General features: G+C 46.0%; 1 protein-coding gene across 1 annotated transcript in view; it reads left to right on the top strand.

Moving 5' to 3' along the window:
• Positions 1-17,394, top strand: part of LOC120941493 — a 38,131-nt gene extending 20,737 nt beyond the window's left edge. The window contains exon 5 of the mRNA XM_040354907.1: positions 17,016-17,394. Within this exon, the coding sequence (XP_040210841.1) occupies positions 17,016-17,266 (251 nt within the window). The 3' untranslated portion in view covers positions 17,267-17,394. The remainder of the gene's footprint in view (positions 1-17,015) is intronic.
• The last annotated feature ends 1,845 nt before the right edge of the window (positions 17,395-19,239 follow it).

Raw genomic sequence — 19,239 nt, 5'->3', positions numbered from 1 at the left:
CATTGGATAGATTGATAGCAGCGCAGCCATTGGCTCCTGCTGCTGTCAATCAAATCCAATGATGCGGACGCCGGGGGTGGGGCCGAGTCTGGCACTCTGTGTTTATGCACGCAAATGCTGGACTCAGGAGCGCGCACGCTTGGTAAACCCCCAGGGAGAGTGCTTCTCCTAGGGGATTTTCCGATGCGAGAAGGAGCCGCGAGCGGCGTTGACGGCGATCAGGGTCACTCTGTGCAAAACTAACTGCATAGGTGTTGTGTGTATCCCCATGCCAGTACCCCATTCTTATCTACTGGGACATGAGGCTGCATGGACACAGCCACCGTATCCTAACATGACATACAGGTGCAGGTCCCAATAGAAGTGAATGATACGCTGGCACAGGGATGCACACAATGTCTGTACATCCCCTTGCTGATAAAAGAGAGCTCTGCACAGGACACACATGTCTGCACCACCTTAGTTGTGTGGATGGGGGGGATCTGCTCAGTTTTCTGTGATCGGACATAGACTGATTAAAAATATATATATACGGATTCATTTATGGGCAGCCTCCAGCTTACAATACACTATACAATCTTATTGTACAATATCTTTTGGATCTACCACCAACTATGTAGTACAAAGGCCTGACTGATTGGATACTAGTTAAATTAATTGTTTAGGTTTGTCCATATATTACAATATTTTGGTAAATCTAACAGAGATTGCGTAGAGATTGTACAATCAGATTGTATAGTGTATGCTCACCTACAGAATAGTGTTCTTGTGCATGAGTAATAACAATGACAAATGTTTTCATGTTTTCCCTGTTATCTTTATTCTCATCTTTGCAGATTTGTTTTTTCCTAGGAGCTTTGTCTTTGAGTCCATTAAACACCCGGACACATTGTCTAAAGATGGGTACACACTGGGGCTGCGCCAATACCTGTTTTGCACTGGCAATTACGAGTACCAATACTTGTGCTCAAGTACTCACTGATACCAGTAACTGATACCTTTTGTGGCGAGATATGAGCCTATACAAAATTAATGGGTTCATATCATACTGCAAAGAATCGCATGTGATTTGAACAGGAATGCAGTGCGATTTCCTGCACCACTCCTGTGTGAACCCAGGCTGAAGTCACTATGACAAGGCATGGGATTCGGACAGGAATCGCACCGTATTCCTGTTCATATCACATGCAATTCTTTGCAGTATGATATGAACCCATTCATTATGTATGAGCTCAAATCACACTGCAAAATATTGTTTTTAGGTATCGAAGCATTTACATGAGTACAAGTACTAGTACACGCTATTTTTTTCCAGCAGGCTGAACAGATTCCTGCCTTCACTCAAACAAGATGGATGGAGGAATCCCCCTTCTTTGCTTTAGTACTCTGACAGCAGGACTCCTCCACTGTCAGAATACAATGATCAGAGCTGCCCATACATCGAAAGAGGTTTTTGAGCAAGACCAAGATCAGGTTTAGTTCGTTCTAGCGCATCATTTATAATCTTCAGAAATCACCCTCGGGCAGCCAAGTTACTCATTATTGGCTGCGAACCCCATCAAAGCAAAGCGGTGTACTTTGTGATCATTGTGATGACCAATCACAAATTTAAATAGAAATAATGGTGCACTCCGCAACCATTACATATGTTTTTTTATGCTGCTTCTAGCTCCACCCCCTGCTCTGCGGGGGGGGGGGCGCATTTTGGCATCCCCGCCCTGGGCACTGAAATACCTTGTCCCACCACTGATGTCACCTACACCAACCCCCAACCTGCCATGTATCCTACACTAACCCTCAACCTGACATGTATCCTACACTAACCCCCAACCTGACATGTATCCTACACTAACCCCCAACCTTACATGTCACCTACACTAACCCCCAACCTTACATGTCACCTACACTAACCCCCAACCTGACATGTATCCTACACTAACCCCCAACCTTACATGTCACCTACACTAACCCCCAACCTGACATGTATCCTACACTAACCCCCAACCTGACATGTATCCTACACTAACCCCCAACCTGCCATGTATCCTACACTAACCCCCAACCTGACATGTCACCTACACTAACCCCCAACCTGCCATGTATCCTACACTAACCCTCAACCTGACATGTATCCTACACTAACCCCCAACCTGACATGTCACCTACACTAACCCCCAACCTGACATGTCACCTACACTAACCCCCAACCTGCCATGTATCCTACACTAACCCTCAACCTGACATGTATCCTACACTAACCCCCAACCTTACATGTCACCTACACTAACCCCCAACCTTACATGTCACCTACACTAACCCCCAACCTGACATGTATCCTACACTAACCCCCAACCTTACATGTCACCTACACTAACCCCCAACCTTACATGTCACCTACACTAACCCCCAACCTGACATGTCACCTACACTAACCCTCAACCTGACATGTATCCTACACTAACCCCCAACCTGACATGTATCCTACACTAACCCCCAACCTTACATGTCACCTACACTAACCCCCAACCTTACATGTCACCTACACTAACCCCCAACCTTACATGTCACCTACACTAACCCCCAACCTGCCATGTATCCTACACTAACCCTCAACCTTACATGTATCCTACACTAACCCCCAACCTTACACATATCCTACACTAACCCCCAACCTTACATGTATCCTACACTAACCCTCAACCTGACATGTATCCTACACTAACCCTCAACCTTACATGTATCCTACACTAACCCTCAACCTTACATGTATCCTACACTAACCCTCAACCTTACACGTATCTTACACTAACCCTCAACCTTACATATCACCTACACTAACCCTCAACCTGACATGTATCCTACACTAACCCTCAACCTGACATGTATTCTACACTAACCCCCAACCTGACATGTATCTTACACTAACCCCCAACCTGACATGTATCCTACACTAACTCCCAACCTTACATGTATCCTACACTAACCCTCAACCTTACATGTATCCTACACTAACCCCCAACCTTACATGTATCATACACTAACTGTCAACCTGACATGTATCCTACACTAACCCCCAACCTTACATGTATCCTACACTAACCCTCAACCTTACATGTCACCTAAACTAACCCCCAACCTGACATGTATCCTACACTAACCCTCAACCTGACATGTATCCTACACTAACCCTCAACCTTACATGTATCCTACACTAACCCTCAACCTTACATGTATCCTACACTAACCCTCAACCTGACATGTATCCTACACTAACCCTCAACCTTACATGTATCCTACACTAACCCCCAACCTTACATGTCACCTACACTAACCCCCAACCTGACATGTATCCTACACTAACCCCCAACCTGACATGTATCCTACACTAACCCTCAACCTTACATGTATCCTACACTAACCCTCAAACTTACATGTATCATACACTAAGGCCGGGTACTAACGAGCAAACATGTACGATGAAAGCGGTCCGTCGGACCGTTTTCACCGTACATGCCTGCCAGAGGGCTTCTGTACGATGGTTGTACTAACCATCGTACAGAAGTCCGCGCGTAAACACTACGCGGGGCGTGTCCGCGTCGTCGCCGCGACGATGACGCGGCGGACATGTACGGTAGGTCTGTACTGACGCCCGTACATGTCCGAGCGGGCAGGATTCCAGCGGACGGTTTTAAAACACGTCCAGGAATATTTGTCTGCTGGGAAAAGGCCCGGCGGGCAAATGTTTGCTGGAATTCGGCCCGCTCGCGCCTACACACGACCGAACATGTATGCTGAAACTGGCCCGCGGACTGTTTGGTCGTGTGTACGGGGCCTTACTGTCAACCTGACATGTCACCTACACTAACCCTCAACCTTACATGTATTCTACACCAACCCTCAACCGAGAATGCACCCTACGCTAACCCTCAACCGAGAATGCAACCTACGCTAACCCTCAACCGATAATGCAACCTACGCTAACCCTCAACCGAGAATGCACCCTACACTAACCCTCAACCGAGAATGCACCCTATGCTAACCCTCAACCGAGAATGCAACCTACGCTAACCCTCAACCGATAATGCAACCTACGCTAACCCTCAACCGAGAATGCACCCTATGCTAACCCTCAACCGAGAATGCACCCTACACTAACCCTCAACCGAGAATGCACCCTATGCTAACCCTCAACCGAGAATGCACCCTACGCTAACCCTCAACCGAGAATGCAACCTACGCTAACCCTCAACCGAGAATGCAACCTACGCTAACCCTCAACCGAGAATGCAACCTACGCTAACCCTCAACCGAGAATGCACCCTACACTAACCCTCAACCGAGAATGCACCCTATGCTAACCCTCAACCGAGAATGCACCCTACACTAACCCTCAACCGAGAATGCACCCTATGCTAACCCTCAACCGAGAATGCAACCTACGCTAACCCTCAACCGAGAATGCAACCTACGCTAACCCTCAACCGAGAATGCAACCTACGCTAACCCTCAACCGAGAATGCAACCTACGCTAACCCTCAACCGAGAATGCAACCTACGCTAACCCTCAACCGAGAATGCAACCTACACTAACCCTCAACCGAGAATGCACCCTACACTAACCCTCAACCGAGAATGCAACCTACACTAGTCCTCAACCGAGAATGTAACCTATGCTAACCCTAGAAATTAACCTACATTAAACCTCAGCCTAGCACGTAACCTACTCTAAAACTCAGCCTGGAATGTAACCTACACCAACTCTCACTCTGACATCATGTAACCTATGCTAACCCTTACCCTGGCATGTAACCTATGCTGACCCTCGACCCAGGAAGTAACCTACGCTAACCCCCCAACCTAGAGTGCAACCTATACTATCTCATAACCTGACATGTAACCTACACTAAGACCCCTTTCAAACTTGTGGGACCTGAAAGTCGTGTGATTTTGCCACGACTTGAAGCAGTGCTTGTGTAATGTTGAGGTTTACGGACCTCAAGTCGCATCAAAGTCAGACCAAAGTGGCACAAATATGAAGGTTACTCATTGAAAATCATGGAGTACGACTTGCCATGCGACTCTGTAGTCCCAAGTCGCAAGACAAGTCGCACAAGTGTGAAAGGGGCCTTTCACACTAACCTGTAACCTGCTCTAACCTTCAACCTAGCAAGTAATCAATGCTATCCTACAATCTGATCTGATTACAATGTAACCTACACTAACCCTGAACTTGACATGTAACCTACACTAACTCTCAACCTGGAAAGTAGCCTACGCAAACTCTCACCATGACATGTAACCTATGCTAACCCTCGACCTAGGTAGTATCTTAACCCTCTCAACAAGAGCAGGTGAGAATTAATGTGGTTGTAAGAATGTTCATGACATGTAACCTACGCTAACCCTCAACCTGAAATGTAACCTTTGCTAATTCTTAACCTAGCAAGTATCCACAACTTGGCATGTCACCTGCCCTAACCCTCAACCTAACCCTAACATTTTACCTTCACCATTATTCCTAACCTATTAGTTAACACTGACCTCTGACCTACAGAAAACTATACTGTCATTGCTGTCCTCCTGAAAAGACCAGTTGCTTGGCTTTGTCTCCCTTTAATTTTTTATTTTTTTTTATTTTGCCTTCCCTGGTCCCCCCTCAACATGCTAATAGGATTTTAATAAAACCTTTTCATTGCATTACATACTGTTTTGCTTCTCTAGGTAATGCAGGCAGGTCATGGATAGTGGAAGTGGCCTGCAGAATACTTTTCTTAAAGCAGAGATCCACCCAAAAGGGGAAGTTCCGCTTTAAAGCGGTTGTAAACCCGCATGAACATTTTTTTTTTTCCTCCTGTAAGGGAAAAGTCATAATGAGCTAATATGCACCGCATATTAGCTCATTATGAAATACTTACCTGTGATTGGCTGGAGCGGCGATGACGTCACTCCTGCGCGTGCGCGCGGGAGATTTAAAACTCGGCAAGGTCCGGCGGCTGCCGGTCTTTTCGCCGTAGATCCCCCCTGCGCATGTGCAGCGGCGCATTGCGAGGGGAATATCTCCTAAACCGTGCAGGCCGAACGCCGAAACGCGGTACACCTGAAGCTCAAAACAAGTCCCTGACCCTTTTTTTCAGGCGGCTTCGGCGTTCAGCCATAGCCGACAATGTGTAAATCACCCCTCCAGTGAAAACCGCTGTAAAAAACGCTGCGTTTTGTCGCGGCAAATCGTGGGACAAAACGCCGCTATTTGTCGCGGCAAATCGCGGTACAATACACCGCGTTCAGGTGTGAATGCAGCCTAACCATATCAGCCCCGAAAGATTTGGCTGCTCAATGACCAGGCCATTTTTTTGCGATACGGCACTGCGTCGCTTTAACTGACAATTGCGCGCCGTTGTACCCAAACAAATTTGACGTCCTTTTTTCCCCACAAATAGAGCTTTCTTTTGGTGGTATTTGATCACCTCTGCGTTCTTTTTGCGCTATAAACAAAAATAGAGCGACAATTTTGAAAAGAATATCTTTTACTTTTTGCTATAATAAATATCCCACATTAAAAAAAAAAAAAAAAAAGCAAATTACTTCAGTTTTCTTCTACATATTTTTGGTAAAAAAAAAAAAAAAACGCAAAAGCGTATATTGATTGGTTTGTGCAAAAGCTATGGCGTCTACAAAATAGGTGATAGATTTATGGCATTTTTATTCTTCTTTTTTTTTTTTTACTAGTAATGGCCGTGATCTGAGATTTTTATTAAGACTGCTACATTATGGCAGACATATCGAAAATGTTGACACATTTTTGGGACCATTGACAATTATACAGCGATAAGTGCTATAAAAATGCACTGTTTACTGTGTAAATGTCACTGGCAGGGAAGGGGTTAACACTAGGGGGGAGATCCCCTTGGTTAATTGTGGTCCCTAGTTTGTGTTCTAACTGTAGGGGTGATGGGATAGGGCAAGAGAGAGATTGGTGTTCATACATGTTTACACACACAGATCACGGTTCTCGCTCTGTCACGAGCGATCGCGCCGGGCACTCGCATTGGCTCCGTACACACGCTGCCGATGTGCGCCCCTAGTGGCCAAAAGGCGAAACGACATAAGGTAGCATCGTTTCGCCCAGCCGAGCCAACCTGCTGCAGTAAAACTGGTTGACAAGTGGTTAACTTCCTGAAAACAGCACCCTTCCTCCGTACTCCTCGAAAGAGCCCTCTGCCCTGATGAAAGCGGTTGGCTGGCCCTTGGGAGGAGTAATGTAAAAATAAAGCCTTGATGGGTGGATGTCAGTCTGGAGGAGTATGCATTCCTAGGCAGCTTGTATTTACATGCAGACTACACTAGGTAAAGCCCACATGTGATGCTGAGCCTCTATGATCGAAATAACTAAAATCAGAGATTGAAAGGGGTGGGCCGGGGACAGCCCCGGACCTTTAGGCAGCTAAATGCCCAGGCCAGGTTTTGCGATTCGGCACTGCGTCGCTTTAACAGACAATTGCGCGGTCGTGCGACGTGGCTCCCAAACAAAATTGACGTCCTTTTTTCCCCACAAATAGAGCTTTATTTTGGTGGTATTTGATCACCTCTGCGGTTTTTATTTTTTGCGCTATAAACAAAAATAGAGCGACAATTTTGAAAAAAATGCAATATTTTTAACTTTTTGCTATAATAAATTTCTCCCAAAATCATATATAAAAAAAAAATTCCTCAGTTTAGGCCGATACGTATTCTTCTACCTATTTTTGGTAAAATTTATAGCGTTTACAAAATAGGGGATAGTTTTATTGCATTTTTATAATTTTTTTTTTTTTTACTACTAATGGCGGCGATCAGCAATTTTTTTCGTGACTGCGACATTATGGCGGACACTTCAGGCAATTTTGACACATTTTTGGGACCATTGTCATTTTCACAGTAAAAAATGCATTTAAATTGCATTGTTTATTGTGAAAATGACAGTTGCAGTTTGGGAGTTAACCACAAGGGGGCGCTGATGGGGTTATGCTTCACCTAGTGTGTGTTTACAACTGTAGGGGGGTGTGGCTGTAGGTCTGACGTCATCGATTGTGTCTCCCTATAAAAGGGATGACACGATCGATGCAGCCGCCACAGTGAAGCACGGGGAAGCCGTGTTTACATACGGCTCTCCCCGTTCTTCAGCTCCGGGGAGCGATCGCGAGGGGGCTGCTAGAAACGAATAGCCGCGCCCTCATCCCGGATCGCTCCTACGGAAGAACTGACCGCCGCATGTACCGGGGGGGGTCCCGACCCGCGGAAAGTTAGGGACGTACATGTACGCCCATCTGCCTGTACGTGCCATTCTGTGGACGTATATGTACATGCGGCGGTCGTTAAGTGGTTAAAGTGGATGTAAACCCAAATAAAAATATATATATTTTTTTATGTCACAATGTAGAGTATAAGATTTCTTATCATCTGTGCTCAGTCTTGCCACACAAAATTAATCCAGCTCTGAGCAATCCTCTTTTATTGTTCAGTGAAATACAACAGACTTCCAGATAAAAAACAGTCCTTGCTTCTGGAAAAAAGTGCACAATTCACATCCCCCTCCCCTGTGTTTTGATTAAATGTTTTCAAAATATGGGGTGAGTCACAGTTCAGTGCCATGAGAAAATGCAACAGCCATCAGAATATACATAGAGCTGGAGGGAGGAGGGGAGGGGGATGTGAATTGAGCACTTTTTACAGAAGCTGTGCATGTCTGCAAGCAGTGCACGAGATATGTAAATAACCTGTCACTCAAGCAAGGACTTTGGTTTTTATCTGGAAGTCTGTTTTATTTCCCTGAACAATAAAAAGAGAATTGCTCAGAGCTGGATTAACTCTGTGTGGCAAGACTGGGCACAGATGATAGGAAATTGTATTCTCTACATTGTGACATAAAAAAAATGATGCTTGACGCTCTGCAGTCAAGAAAGGAAGCAAGGTCTTTTTGCCTTGCTACAAGTTCTAATGCACACTGTGAGAAGCTTACAGTGTGCAACAAAATCAGAGTAAGCAATTTCAGCAGAGAAGAGTTGCCTTCACAACTGTGCAAGACTGAAGGGAAGGCCGGAGTTTAGCTTTAGTATGCCATCGCTGCTTGAACATTGTTGGGTCGCCCGTTGGGTTGAAGCAGAAGATGAGCTGGTGGTAAATACATGTCAGCAGACCCAGGAGGAGGTAGGGGTCCCCAGGAGATCCATGCACACACCACGGAGTGATAATGATTTCTGCGTGATGGTGTGAACTCTGCAATCAGCAGACCACCAGCTATGCCGCAGTCCTGCGACTTCCGATGTACGCCCTGAAGAGACGCCGCTGTGCTTTTTACTGTCTTTTCTGAACTTGGATCTCAAACACAAGAAACACAGGAACCACTAATAGAGCGCGAACCCCGCTGACTTCCTCCTTCTAGATTATGATCTACAGTCTTTTCTTTTATTTCCCTCCTTTGCTGTTGTGTTTTATGGTTATATTAGGAAATGAAAAATACTATGAACATTTTTTTAAGCATAAAAAAAGTATTAAAATAAACAGTCAATAGATTAAAAACCCGTTAAACGTCATGAAGATGCTGCAGCTTGTGTGATTTGCTTCCTATTTGATTCGATCTCAAGACAATCTCTTAGGGGCTCATTTTGATTTGCCGTGACCCTCTGAAAAGCGATCTACTATAGACGTTGGACAGGTCATTTGGCTGTGTTATGTCGCCTCATCCCTGCTTGTTTTAACCACTTAAGCCCCGGACCTTTAGGCAGCTAAATGCCCAGGCCAGGTTTTGCGATTCGGCACTGCGTCGCTTTAACAGACAATTGCGCGGTCGTGCGACGTGGCTCCCAAACAAAATTGACGTCCTTTTTTCTCCACAAATAGAGCTTTCTTTTGGTGGTATTTGATCACCTCTGCGGTTTTTATTTTTTGCGCTATAAACAAAAATAGAGCGACAATTTTGAAAAAAATTCTATATTTTTTACTTTTTGCTATAATAAATATCCCCCAAAAACATATATAAAAAAAATGTTTCCTCAGTTTAGGCCGATACGTATTCTTCTACATATTTTTGGTAAAAAAAATCGCAATAGGCGTTTATCGATTGGTTTAAGCAAAATTTATAGCGTTTACAAAATAGGGGATAGTTTTATTGCATTTTTATTATTTATTTATTTTTTTACTACTAATGGCAGCGATCAGCGATTTTTTTCGTAAAAGCGAGATTATGGCGGACACTTCGGACAATTTTGACACATTTTTGGGACCATTGTCATTTTCACAGCAAAAAATGCATTTAAAATGCATTGTTTATTGTGAAAATGACAGTTGCAGTTTGGGAGTTAACCACAGGGGGAGCTGTAGGAGTTAGGGTGCATCTAGTGTGTGTTTACAACTGTAGGGGGGTGTGGCTGTAGGACTGACGTCATCGATTGTGTCTCCCTATAAAAGGGATCACTCGATCGATGCAGTGCCATAGTGAAGCACGGGGAAGCCGTGTTTACATACGACTCTCCCCGTTCTTCAGCTCCGGGGAGCGATCGCGACGTAGCGGCTATAAACGAATAGCCGCGCCGTCGTCCCGGCTCGCTCCCCGCGGGAATCCGACCGCCGCATGTAGAGGGGGGGTCCCGATCGGACCCCCCACCCGCTAGAAGGCAAGGACGTACATGTACGCCCATTTGCCTGTACGTGCCATTCTGTGGGCGTACATATACATGCAGCGGTCAGGAAGTGGTTAAAGTGATTGTAAACGTTTTTTTTTTTTATCAAATAAACATGTCTATACTTACCTGCTCTGAGCGCCCACAAACCTCCTCTTTTTGGGTCCTCCGCTAGAGCTCCTGGCCCCTCCCCTCTGTCCTTTGCCCCCATGGTAAGCCGCTTCCCATGGGGGGTAGCACTTGTGCGCACTCGTACCTGAGCACCGCAGCTGTGTCCATTAACACAGACCACAGGACTATGGCTCGCCCCCCGCCGCTTGTCACTGGCTTTGATTGAGAGCACTGGGAGCCAATGGCTCCCGGTGCTCCAGCAAAGCCAGTGAGACCTGGAAGTGAGGGGAGAGAAGAGCTGCACATGCACAGTGCTGGATCAAATGAGGGCTCAAGTAAGTAAAAAGGGGGTGAGGGACCGGCCTCATCGACCTCCCTGAGTCCCCGGACCCCTGCTGTGGCGAGGCGCCGCCAGGAACGAGTGTTGGCCATTCAAAAATGGCACCAGGCGGTGACATTACATCACTGCGCATGTGCGTGCCCACGGTGCCCGGCCGAGCATGCCCAGCAGACTTCGGAACGGCGCATGCGCTGTCAGCCCACAGCCGTCTTTTTTTTTTTTTAGGGGATTAGCTCCAGAGATAAAACGATAATTCTCCCACTCTACAAGACTCTGGTCCGGCCGCACCTGGAGTATGCCGTCCAGTATTGGGCACCAGTCCTCAGAAAAGGATGTACTGGAAATGGAGAGAGTACAAAGAAGGGCAACAAAGCTAATAAAGGGTCTGGAGGATATTAGTTATGAGGAAAGGTTGCGAGCGCTGAACTTATTCTCTCTGGAGAAGAGACGCTTGAAAGGGGATATGATTTCAATTTACAAATACCATACTGGTGACCCCACAATAGGGATAAAACTTTCTTGCGGTTTAACAAGACACGTGGCCACTCATTAAAATGAGAAGAAAAGAGGTTTAACCTTAAACTACGTAGAGGGTTCTTTATTGTAAGAGCGGCAAGGATGTGGAATTCCCTTCCACAGACGGTGGTCTCAGCGGGGAGGATTGATGGTTTCAAGAAACTATAAGATAAGCACCTGAATGAACGCAACATACAGGGATATACAATGTAATATTGACATATAATCACACACATAGGTTGGACTTGATGGACTTGTGTCTTTTTTCAAACGTGCCTACTATGTAACTACCACTTTATTGTCTAAAAGCCCACACCAGCGCAATGAGACAGTTGTGGTACAGCCTATTCAAATGAATGAGTCCCGTTTTGGTGGGTGGTGCTGTAATGAGTCCTCAGTCTTCTCCTACTCTTTTTAGTCCCGGTACACACTGATGTGCGAATTTGCTGCGACTTCTGTGAGGATTCCCCACCACATCCAAATCACATCTCATTCATGCAAACCGCTGCAGGTCCGTATTTAAAAGGATATGTAATGGTTAGTTTAAAAAACAAAACAAATAAACATGTCATACTTACCTCATCTGTGCAATGGTTTTGCACAGATAGGCCCCGATCCTCCTCTTCTGGGGTCCCTTAGCGGCAATCCTGGCTCCTCCTCTTCTCAAGTGTCTACCATTGGAGAGCCGCTCTCCCTCGGGGCACCCGTACGACCAAGCCCACCGGCTCCGGCATCATTGGATTTGATTGACAGCAGCAGGAGCCAATGGCTGCACTGCTATCAATCTATCCAATCAGGTCCTGAGACACCGGCTGGAGCTGCTGTGTTCGTCCCCGCCGCTGGAAAGACTGGGTTCAGGTAAGTAAAAGGGGGGGGGGGTCGTCTGGGGGGCTGCTGCATCACAGGAGGTTGTTCACCTTAATGCATAGAATGTATTAGGATGAAAAACCTTGAGGGTTTACAGCCCTTTTAAGTTAACAACGCCATGAAATCGGTTTGCGAACGCAGTGCGATTTGCAGAATCTGATCACATGGTAGTGAATACCCAATGCGATCCAGTTCTGGTGCAGCCAAATAAGAGTCCTGTGCGGATATGGTGCAACTTGTGCCATACTGAATAATGGCTCAAATTACACTGCTGAGCAATCATTGCATGTGATTTGAGCAGAAATGCGGTGCGATTCCTGTTCAAAATTGCATGCGGGTTCCCGCCCCACGTAGTGTGAGCCGGCACTTGGGCCTCTCTTAGATGGCTGTTCCCATTAGTTCCGCTTGACAGTTTTTCAGGGAGACCTGATCAGAAGGTCCATGCATTCCTATGGACAGGTGGATGTAAATGGACTATTATCTGTTTATACCTGCTTAGTGCTTACCTCCGGGTCTGATCAGGACCGCAAAAAAAAAAATGTGACTTGGAACTCTTCTGTTTAGGTGGAGCAGATCAGAGGTGCCTGGTCCTCCCAGGTCAATATCCATACTGACTGTATACAGCATCCTTCCAGGACCATAAGCATACTGACTGTATATGGCATCCTTCCAGGTTCATATCCATACCAACTGTATACAGCATCCTCCCAGGTCCATATCTATACTGACTGTATACAGCATCCTCCCAGGTCCATATCTATACTGACTGTATACAGCATCCTCCCAGGTCCATATCCATACTGGCCCAGATTCAAGTAGAATCGCGCAATATTTGCGTGGGCAAAGAGCAAATTTTTTTCTCTGCGCCCACGCAAATATTGCGCTTTGCCCGCGATTCACGGAGCAGTTGCTCCGTAAATTGCGCGGGCAATATGCTAAGCAGCCGGGCGCAAGGCTGCCTAATGTAAATGATCCCGCCGGGGGCGGGAATCATTTAAATTAGGCGCGCTCCCGCGCCGAGCGAAGAGCGCATGCTCCGTCGGGAAACTTTCCCGACGTGCATTGCGGCAAATGACGTCGCAAGGACGTCATTTGCTTGTAAGTGAACGTGAATGGCGTCCAGCGCCATTCACGGTTCACTTACGTAAACGACGTGAAATTTGAACGTCGCGAGCGGGAGGCGCAGCTATACTTTAGCATTGGTTGCGCCTGCTATTAGCAGGAGCAACCTTATGCTAAAGGCACCGTACGGAAACTCCGTACCTTGCGTGCGCAGGGCCCGCGCAACTTTTGTGAATCGGTGGTAGTATGCAATTTGCATACTACACGCCGATCACAAAGGCCGCGCCCCCTAGCGGCCAACGCAAGAATGCAGCCTGGGATGTGAAGGCATAAGGAGGCTTATGTTTGTCACATCCTAGGCTGCATTCGGTGTAACGAGGTTCCTGAATCAGGAGCACTCGTTACACCGGAGCAAGTAAGCACTTGCGCCGCGCAACTATGGTTGCGCGGGCGCAAGTGCTTCTTGAATCTGGGCCACTGACTGTATATGGCATCCTTCCATGTTCATATCCATACCAACTGTATGCAGCATCCTCCCAGGTCCATATCCATACTGTCTGTATACAGCATCCTCCCAGGTCCATATCCATACTGACTGTATACAGTGTCCTTCCAGGTCCATATCCATACTGTCTGTATACAGCATCCTCCCAGGTCCATATGCATACTGACTGTATATGGCGTCCCTACAGGTCCATATCCATACTGAATGTATACAGCATCCTCCCAGGTCCATATGCATACTGACTGTATATGGCGTCCCTACAGGTCCATATCCATACTGAATGTATACAGCATCCTCCCAGGTCCATATCCATACTGAATGTATACAGTGTCCTTCCAGGTCCATATCCATACTGAATGTATACAGCATCCTTCCATGTCCATATCCATACTGACTGTAATATATGGCATCCTTCCAGGTCCATATCCATAGCGACTGCCTTAAGCATTTTGTCATATGGGGGGTGTACTGTATAGCTCATGTGGTAGATGTGAGTCAGGAACTGTGGTTAAAGACTTTCTGGCCTACTTTTATTGAAAATGAAACCTTGGTTCTCCGGCAGGGGATTTCAGTTTCGCACAACAAAAACATAACAGAATGCTATACTGAGTAGAGATGCGCACTACGGAAAAATTACTTTTATTTTGTTTCAGGATAATTTAACAAGTGAACCATTTTTTTTGTCCTACTCATTATGCTAGTATGATTCATTTTCAGTATTTGTTTTGTATATACTGACTAATTTTACATATTTATTGCTCTGAATCGAATCGTATTTTCAGGAGTTATTTTCGAAGAACCTGCATTCACTACATCTGATCTCCCACAGTACACAGAACATGGAAATGCAATTATTTTTGTTAATATAAACTGATAAATACCTTTTCTCATCAGCAGTATATAGCAGTCCTGTGACTTGTATCAGTGTCTGGTTAAAGCTTTTAGGAGTTTTCATTTCCCCCTGATTGTCCTATGAGGCTGCAGGACCCCTGACCCTTTGCCTGGACAGAGCTGCACTTGAAAGTGCATTTGTAAGTGAAGTCGCTGTAGATCTGAGGGGAAGCTCTGAATTTAGGGGAAGCTCTACTGATTTTATTATCCAATCAGGTGCAAGCTAAAATGCTGTTTTTTATTTTCCTTGCATGTCCCCCTCAGATCTAATAAGCTTTCCCTTCTCATCTGGAACCTCTCCCTGGCACTAATACTGATCCTGACAGACGGGGAACCTGTTCCTACACTACCCACACATGAATGCAGGCCAAAACCTGGGGAACAGGAACCTAAAAAGACTCTGCTGACCCAAGATGGCCGCCAAGAGTCACCTGGATGCGGCGTAGCCAATCAGAATGCTGCCTCCAGGAATCAGGGAGTCACAGAGAACCGAGTTTCCCTTGACTTTCTTTCCAGCAGTGATACTGCTCCGGTTGGGCGTCACCTACATTGGAGGAAGCAGATTGCACTTGCTTACATACAAACATGTCCTTATCCCTGCCATTACATTGGTAAGGGAAACTGGTAGCTTACAGAAGATAGCTAGGAGGGAGGATAACTTTCAGTGCAGCTCACAGGAAGTGACAAGGTATGGTCAACAGATATTTTCTGTACTTGCTGAAAATGCTCTTAGCTGGAAAAAAGGAAACTAATGCAGCCACCACATCTAAGGACAGTAAACTGCAATATATTACATTTTTTGTTCTTGGGTTTAGTTATGCTTTCACTGTCCAATTACAGGCTGGAGCAGGGAGGTGACCAGGCTGGATTGCATAACTGCCGCAGAGAAAGGTCAGGTCACCAATCTGACTGCACTGCCTGGGTTGACTTTTTAAATCTGTGAACTGGTGCCAGGAGAGTCTAGTGCTCCTGCTCCCCATTCCAGCATCCTGGTTTTGGCTGTGGCAATGTCCTTGTCTGTCTGTCTGTCTACCTACAAGGTGATTAATGTAGCCAGTCTCTGGGTGGAGACCAAACCTGATATAAGCCAGCCAAACCATCAGTCTCATGCTTGCGATAGAGTGTGATAGCATGTGTAATATCTAATCAAGCACCCTGTCTGTCTGCCCAGCTCTGCTAGAATGGATTTTCCTGTGTATGACCTTGGATCGAATAACGACTATTCTCTGAACTCTGCCTGCCTTTTACCTGGACTGTCATTGAACCACTCTGCCTGTCTGCCAACCGCAAGTACATGTTTACTGTGCCCAGTTCACGAATGTCCTAGCCCGGTGACCAGGAACTATAGCATGGTGTATAAGTCCTAGAGGCAACCAAGTACCGGTAGGCCTGCTTGCCTCATGGTAAAGGGAGCTGCTATAGGTGAAGAACGCAGTAGCCGGCTATAGTGTCTGACCACCTGCGTCCCAACATTTCAAAAATGCACTGCAGGACATCCTGTTGAGCGGGGGGGGGGGGGGGGAGGTGGATCAAAGTTGTTGAGCGGGGGGGGGTTGCCGCGGATAGCAGGTGTTGACCGCGGAGGGGTTGCCGCGACCGAAGTTGTTGTGTTGAGCGGGGGTGGGGTTGCCGCGGTTCACAGTTGTTGAGCGGGGTTGCCTACCTGTGCACACAGCCTGTCGGGTTCTCCTCTTCTCTTCAGCTGCCGCAGACCACACAGCGCTCCGCTCCGGTAAGTAAGAGCATGTCTCCCCTCTGACCTTCTTCTTCCTGTGCGGGAAAATTAAACCCTGCGCGGGACTGCGGGAACATGCAGTCTTTTGGAGTGTGGTGTGGATAAAACAGGTGCCTTATATGTATATTAGCCTTTTGCCTGGAACTCTGCTTTAGGCCCATAAAACCTATTCCGTCACTGTAACCCCAAAAATGTCAGGATTACATTATTGGCGCTGAAAGTAATACTAACATCTCCATATCAAACCCCCAGCGCCCAGTCCAGCTACAATGATGTATTGCGCAGTACCGTATCCTGTCAATAACTGTAGTCTTTTTCTTTTGCCAGCTCCAGAAGTAAAGATGCCCCGTCCTCCCGTGCTCCCTCTGCCTTATCCTTCAGGACTGCGGTGTGCTGGCGTACCGCTCTCGCACTCCTCGGACTCAGAGCTCAGGAAGTGGATTGTAGAATTTGGAGGAGATGAACGGGCAGCATTTATGGCGAGGGGGCTACAGAAACTACAGCTGGCTTATGAGAAGGGTAAATCGGAAATGGATCAACGGACTGAAAAACATACACCCCCAAAGTGCCCGCACATCGGCTAATGGTGACTGTGGATGGTAGTTGGCAGCTTGATATACAGGCCAGAACGGGCCACGAATGTGGAGATGCTCGCTGGTATTGCCCAAGCCTCCATGTTCATACAACAGAGCCTGTGCTGGCCTTATCTCTAGCCTATTTGTTTGACGGTTGCCACTTCCCAAGGACATGACAGTCTGTGGACGTCAGTCAGCCACCATCTCATGGACATCTGTAATCAACAAAATGAATTGCCATTTGTATCAATGTATCACAGTACTCCCTGTGCTTGTGTGAGTTTCCTCCGGGGACTCCGATTTCCTCCTACACTCTGAACAAATGCTGGTAGGTTGATTGGCTCCTGTCTAAATTGACCTTAGTATGTGTATGTATGAATGTGAGTTAGGGACCTTAGATTGTAAGCTCCTTGGCCCGGATTCAGAAAGCAGTTACGACGGTGTATCTCCAGATACGCCGTCGTAACTCTGAGTGCGGGCCGTCGCAACTCGGCGCCTGATTCGTAGAATCAGATACGCCTCACAGTTGCCTAGATACGAGCGGCGTAAGTCTCCTACGCCGTCGTATCCTAGGGTGCAATATTTACGTTAACAGCTAGGGGCGCTTCCCAAGACTTCCGCGTCGAATATGCAAATTAGGTAGATACGTACGTCCGCCCGCCGCATTTTTTTTACGTCGTTTACGTAAGGCTTTTTCCGGCGTAAAGTTACCCCTGCTATATGAGGCGTAGCCAATGTTAAGTATGGACGTCGGGCCAGCGTCTAATTTTCCATCTATTACGTCGTTTGCATAAGTCGTTCGCGAATAGGGCTTTGCATTAGTTACGTCGAAACCAATGAGGCTTTGCAGCGTAATTTGGAGCATGCGCACTGGGATACGTCCACAGAAGGTGCATGCCCTGTTCGTAAAAAGCGTCATTTACGTAGGGTCACGAGTAATTTAACATAAAACACGCCCACCTCCTCCACATTTGAATTAGGTGGGCTTACACCGGCCCAGTTACGCTACGCCGCCGTAACTTACAGCGCAAGTTCTTTCTGAATACGGAACCTGCCGCTGTAAGTTACGGCGGCGTAGTGTATCTGAGATACGCTATGCCCGCCAAAAGATACGCAAATGTATCTGAATCCGGGCCCTTGAGGGCAGGGACTGATGTAAATGTACAATTTAAATATGTAAAGTGCTGCGTAAATTGATGGCGTTATATAAATACCTGTAATAACAATTGCAGGTTAGGATGAAGGAAAAAAGCTGGGACAGCCGCACTCCAAAAAAACTCCTCCTTTAATTAAAAATCACAAAATACATGCCACAGCAAAAAACAGCACAACAAAAGAAAAGCTGACGTTTCGCACTATGCGAATGAGTGGGAGGGGGCTCTGGAAACAATTAAGTTAAACAGGGTCCCCTGTGAAGTTTGGGTGTGTCTCGACAGACAATCAGAGAGTGTCTCATGTGGACTATGTCTCATGCAAATTCATAGTGAATAGTGAACATTGGATAAAATGATGTGTTGACCCAATAGAGAAGTGGGGTGCAGAAAAATGTGAAAGAGAGTGTAAGTGTATGTGTAAATGTGAAGAAAAATATTTGGGTGTAAGAGAAGTGAAATGAAGTGGACAGGAAATGGAATGATATGTGTAAAACATGTATAACTTGTATAAATAACAAATAAAATGAAATTAAAAAAACAAAAAATATGATATGAATTGAAGTGCGATAAAGTAAAGTGAAATTAATTAAAAAAGAAGAAAGAAAAACAAATAAAAAGTGAAATGGGGGGAAAAAAAAAAAAAAGGAAAAAAATAGGGGTGAATATGACGTCATATTCACCCCTATTTTTTTCCTTTTTTTTTTTTTTTTTTTTTTTCCCCCATTTCACTTTTTATTTGTTTTTCTTTCTTCTTTTTTAATTAATTTCACTTTACTTTATCGCACTTCAATTCATATCATATTTTTTGTTTTTTTAATTTCATTTTAT

Source organism: Rana temporaria, chromosome 5 (assembly GCF_905171775.1).
Source record: "Rana temporaria chromosome 5, aRanTem1.1, whole genome shotgun sequence".
Lineage (NCBI taxonomy): Eukaryota > Metazoa > Chordata > Amphibia > Anura > Ranidae > Rana > Rana temporaria.
The sequence above is the reverse complement of the archived record's forward strand: the minus strand, read 5'-3'. Positions and strand labels throughout refer to the sequence as shown.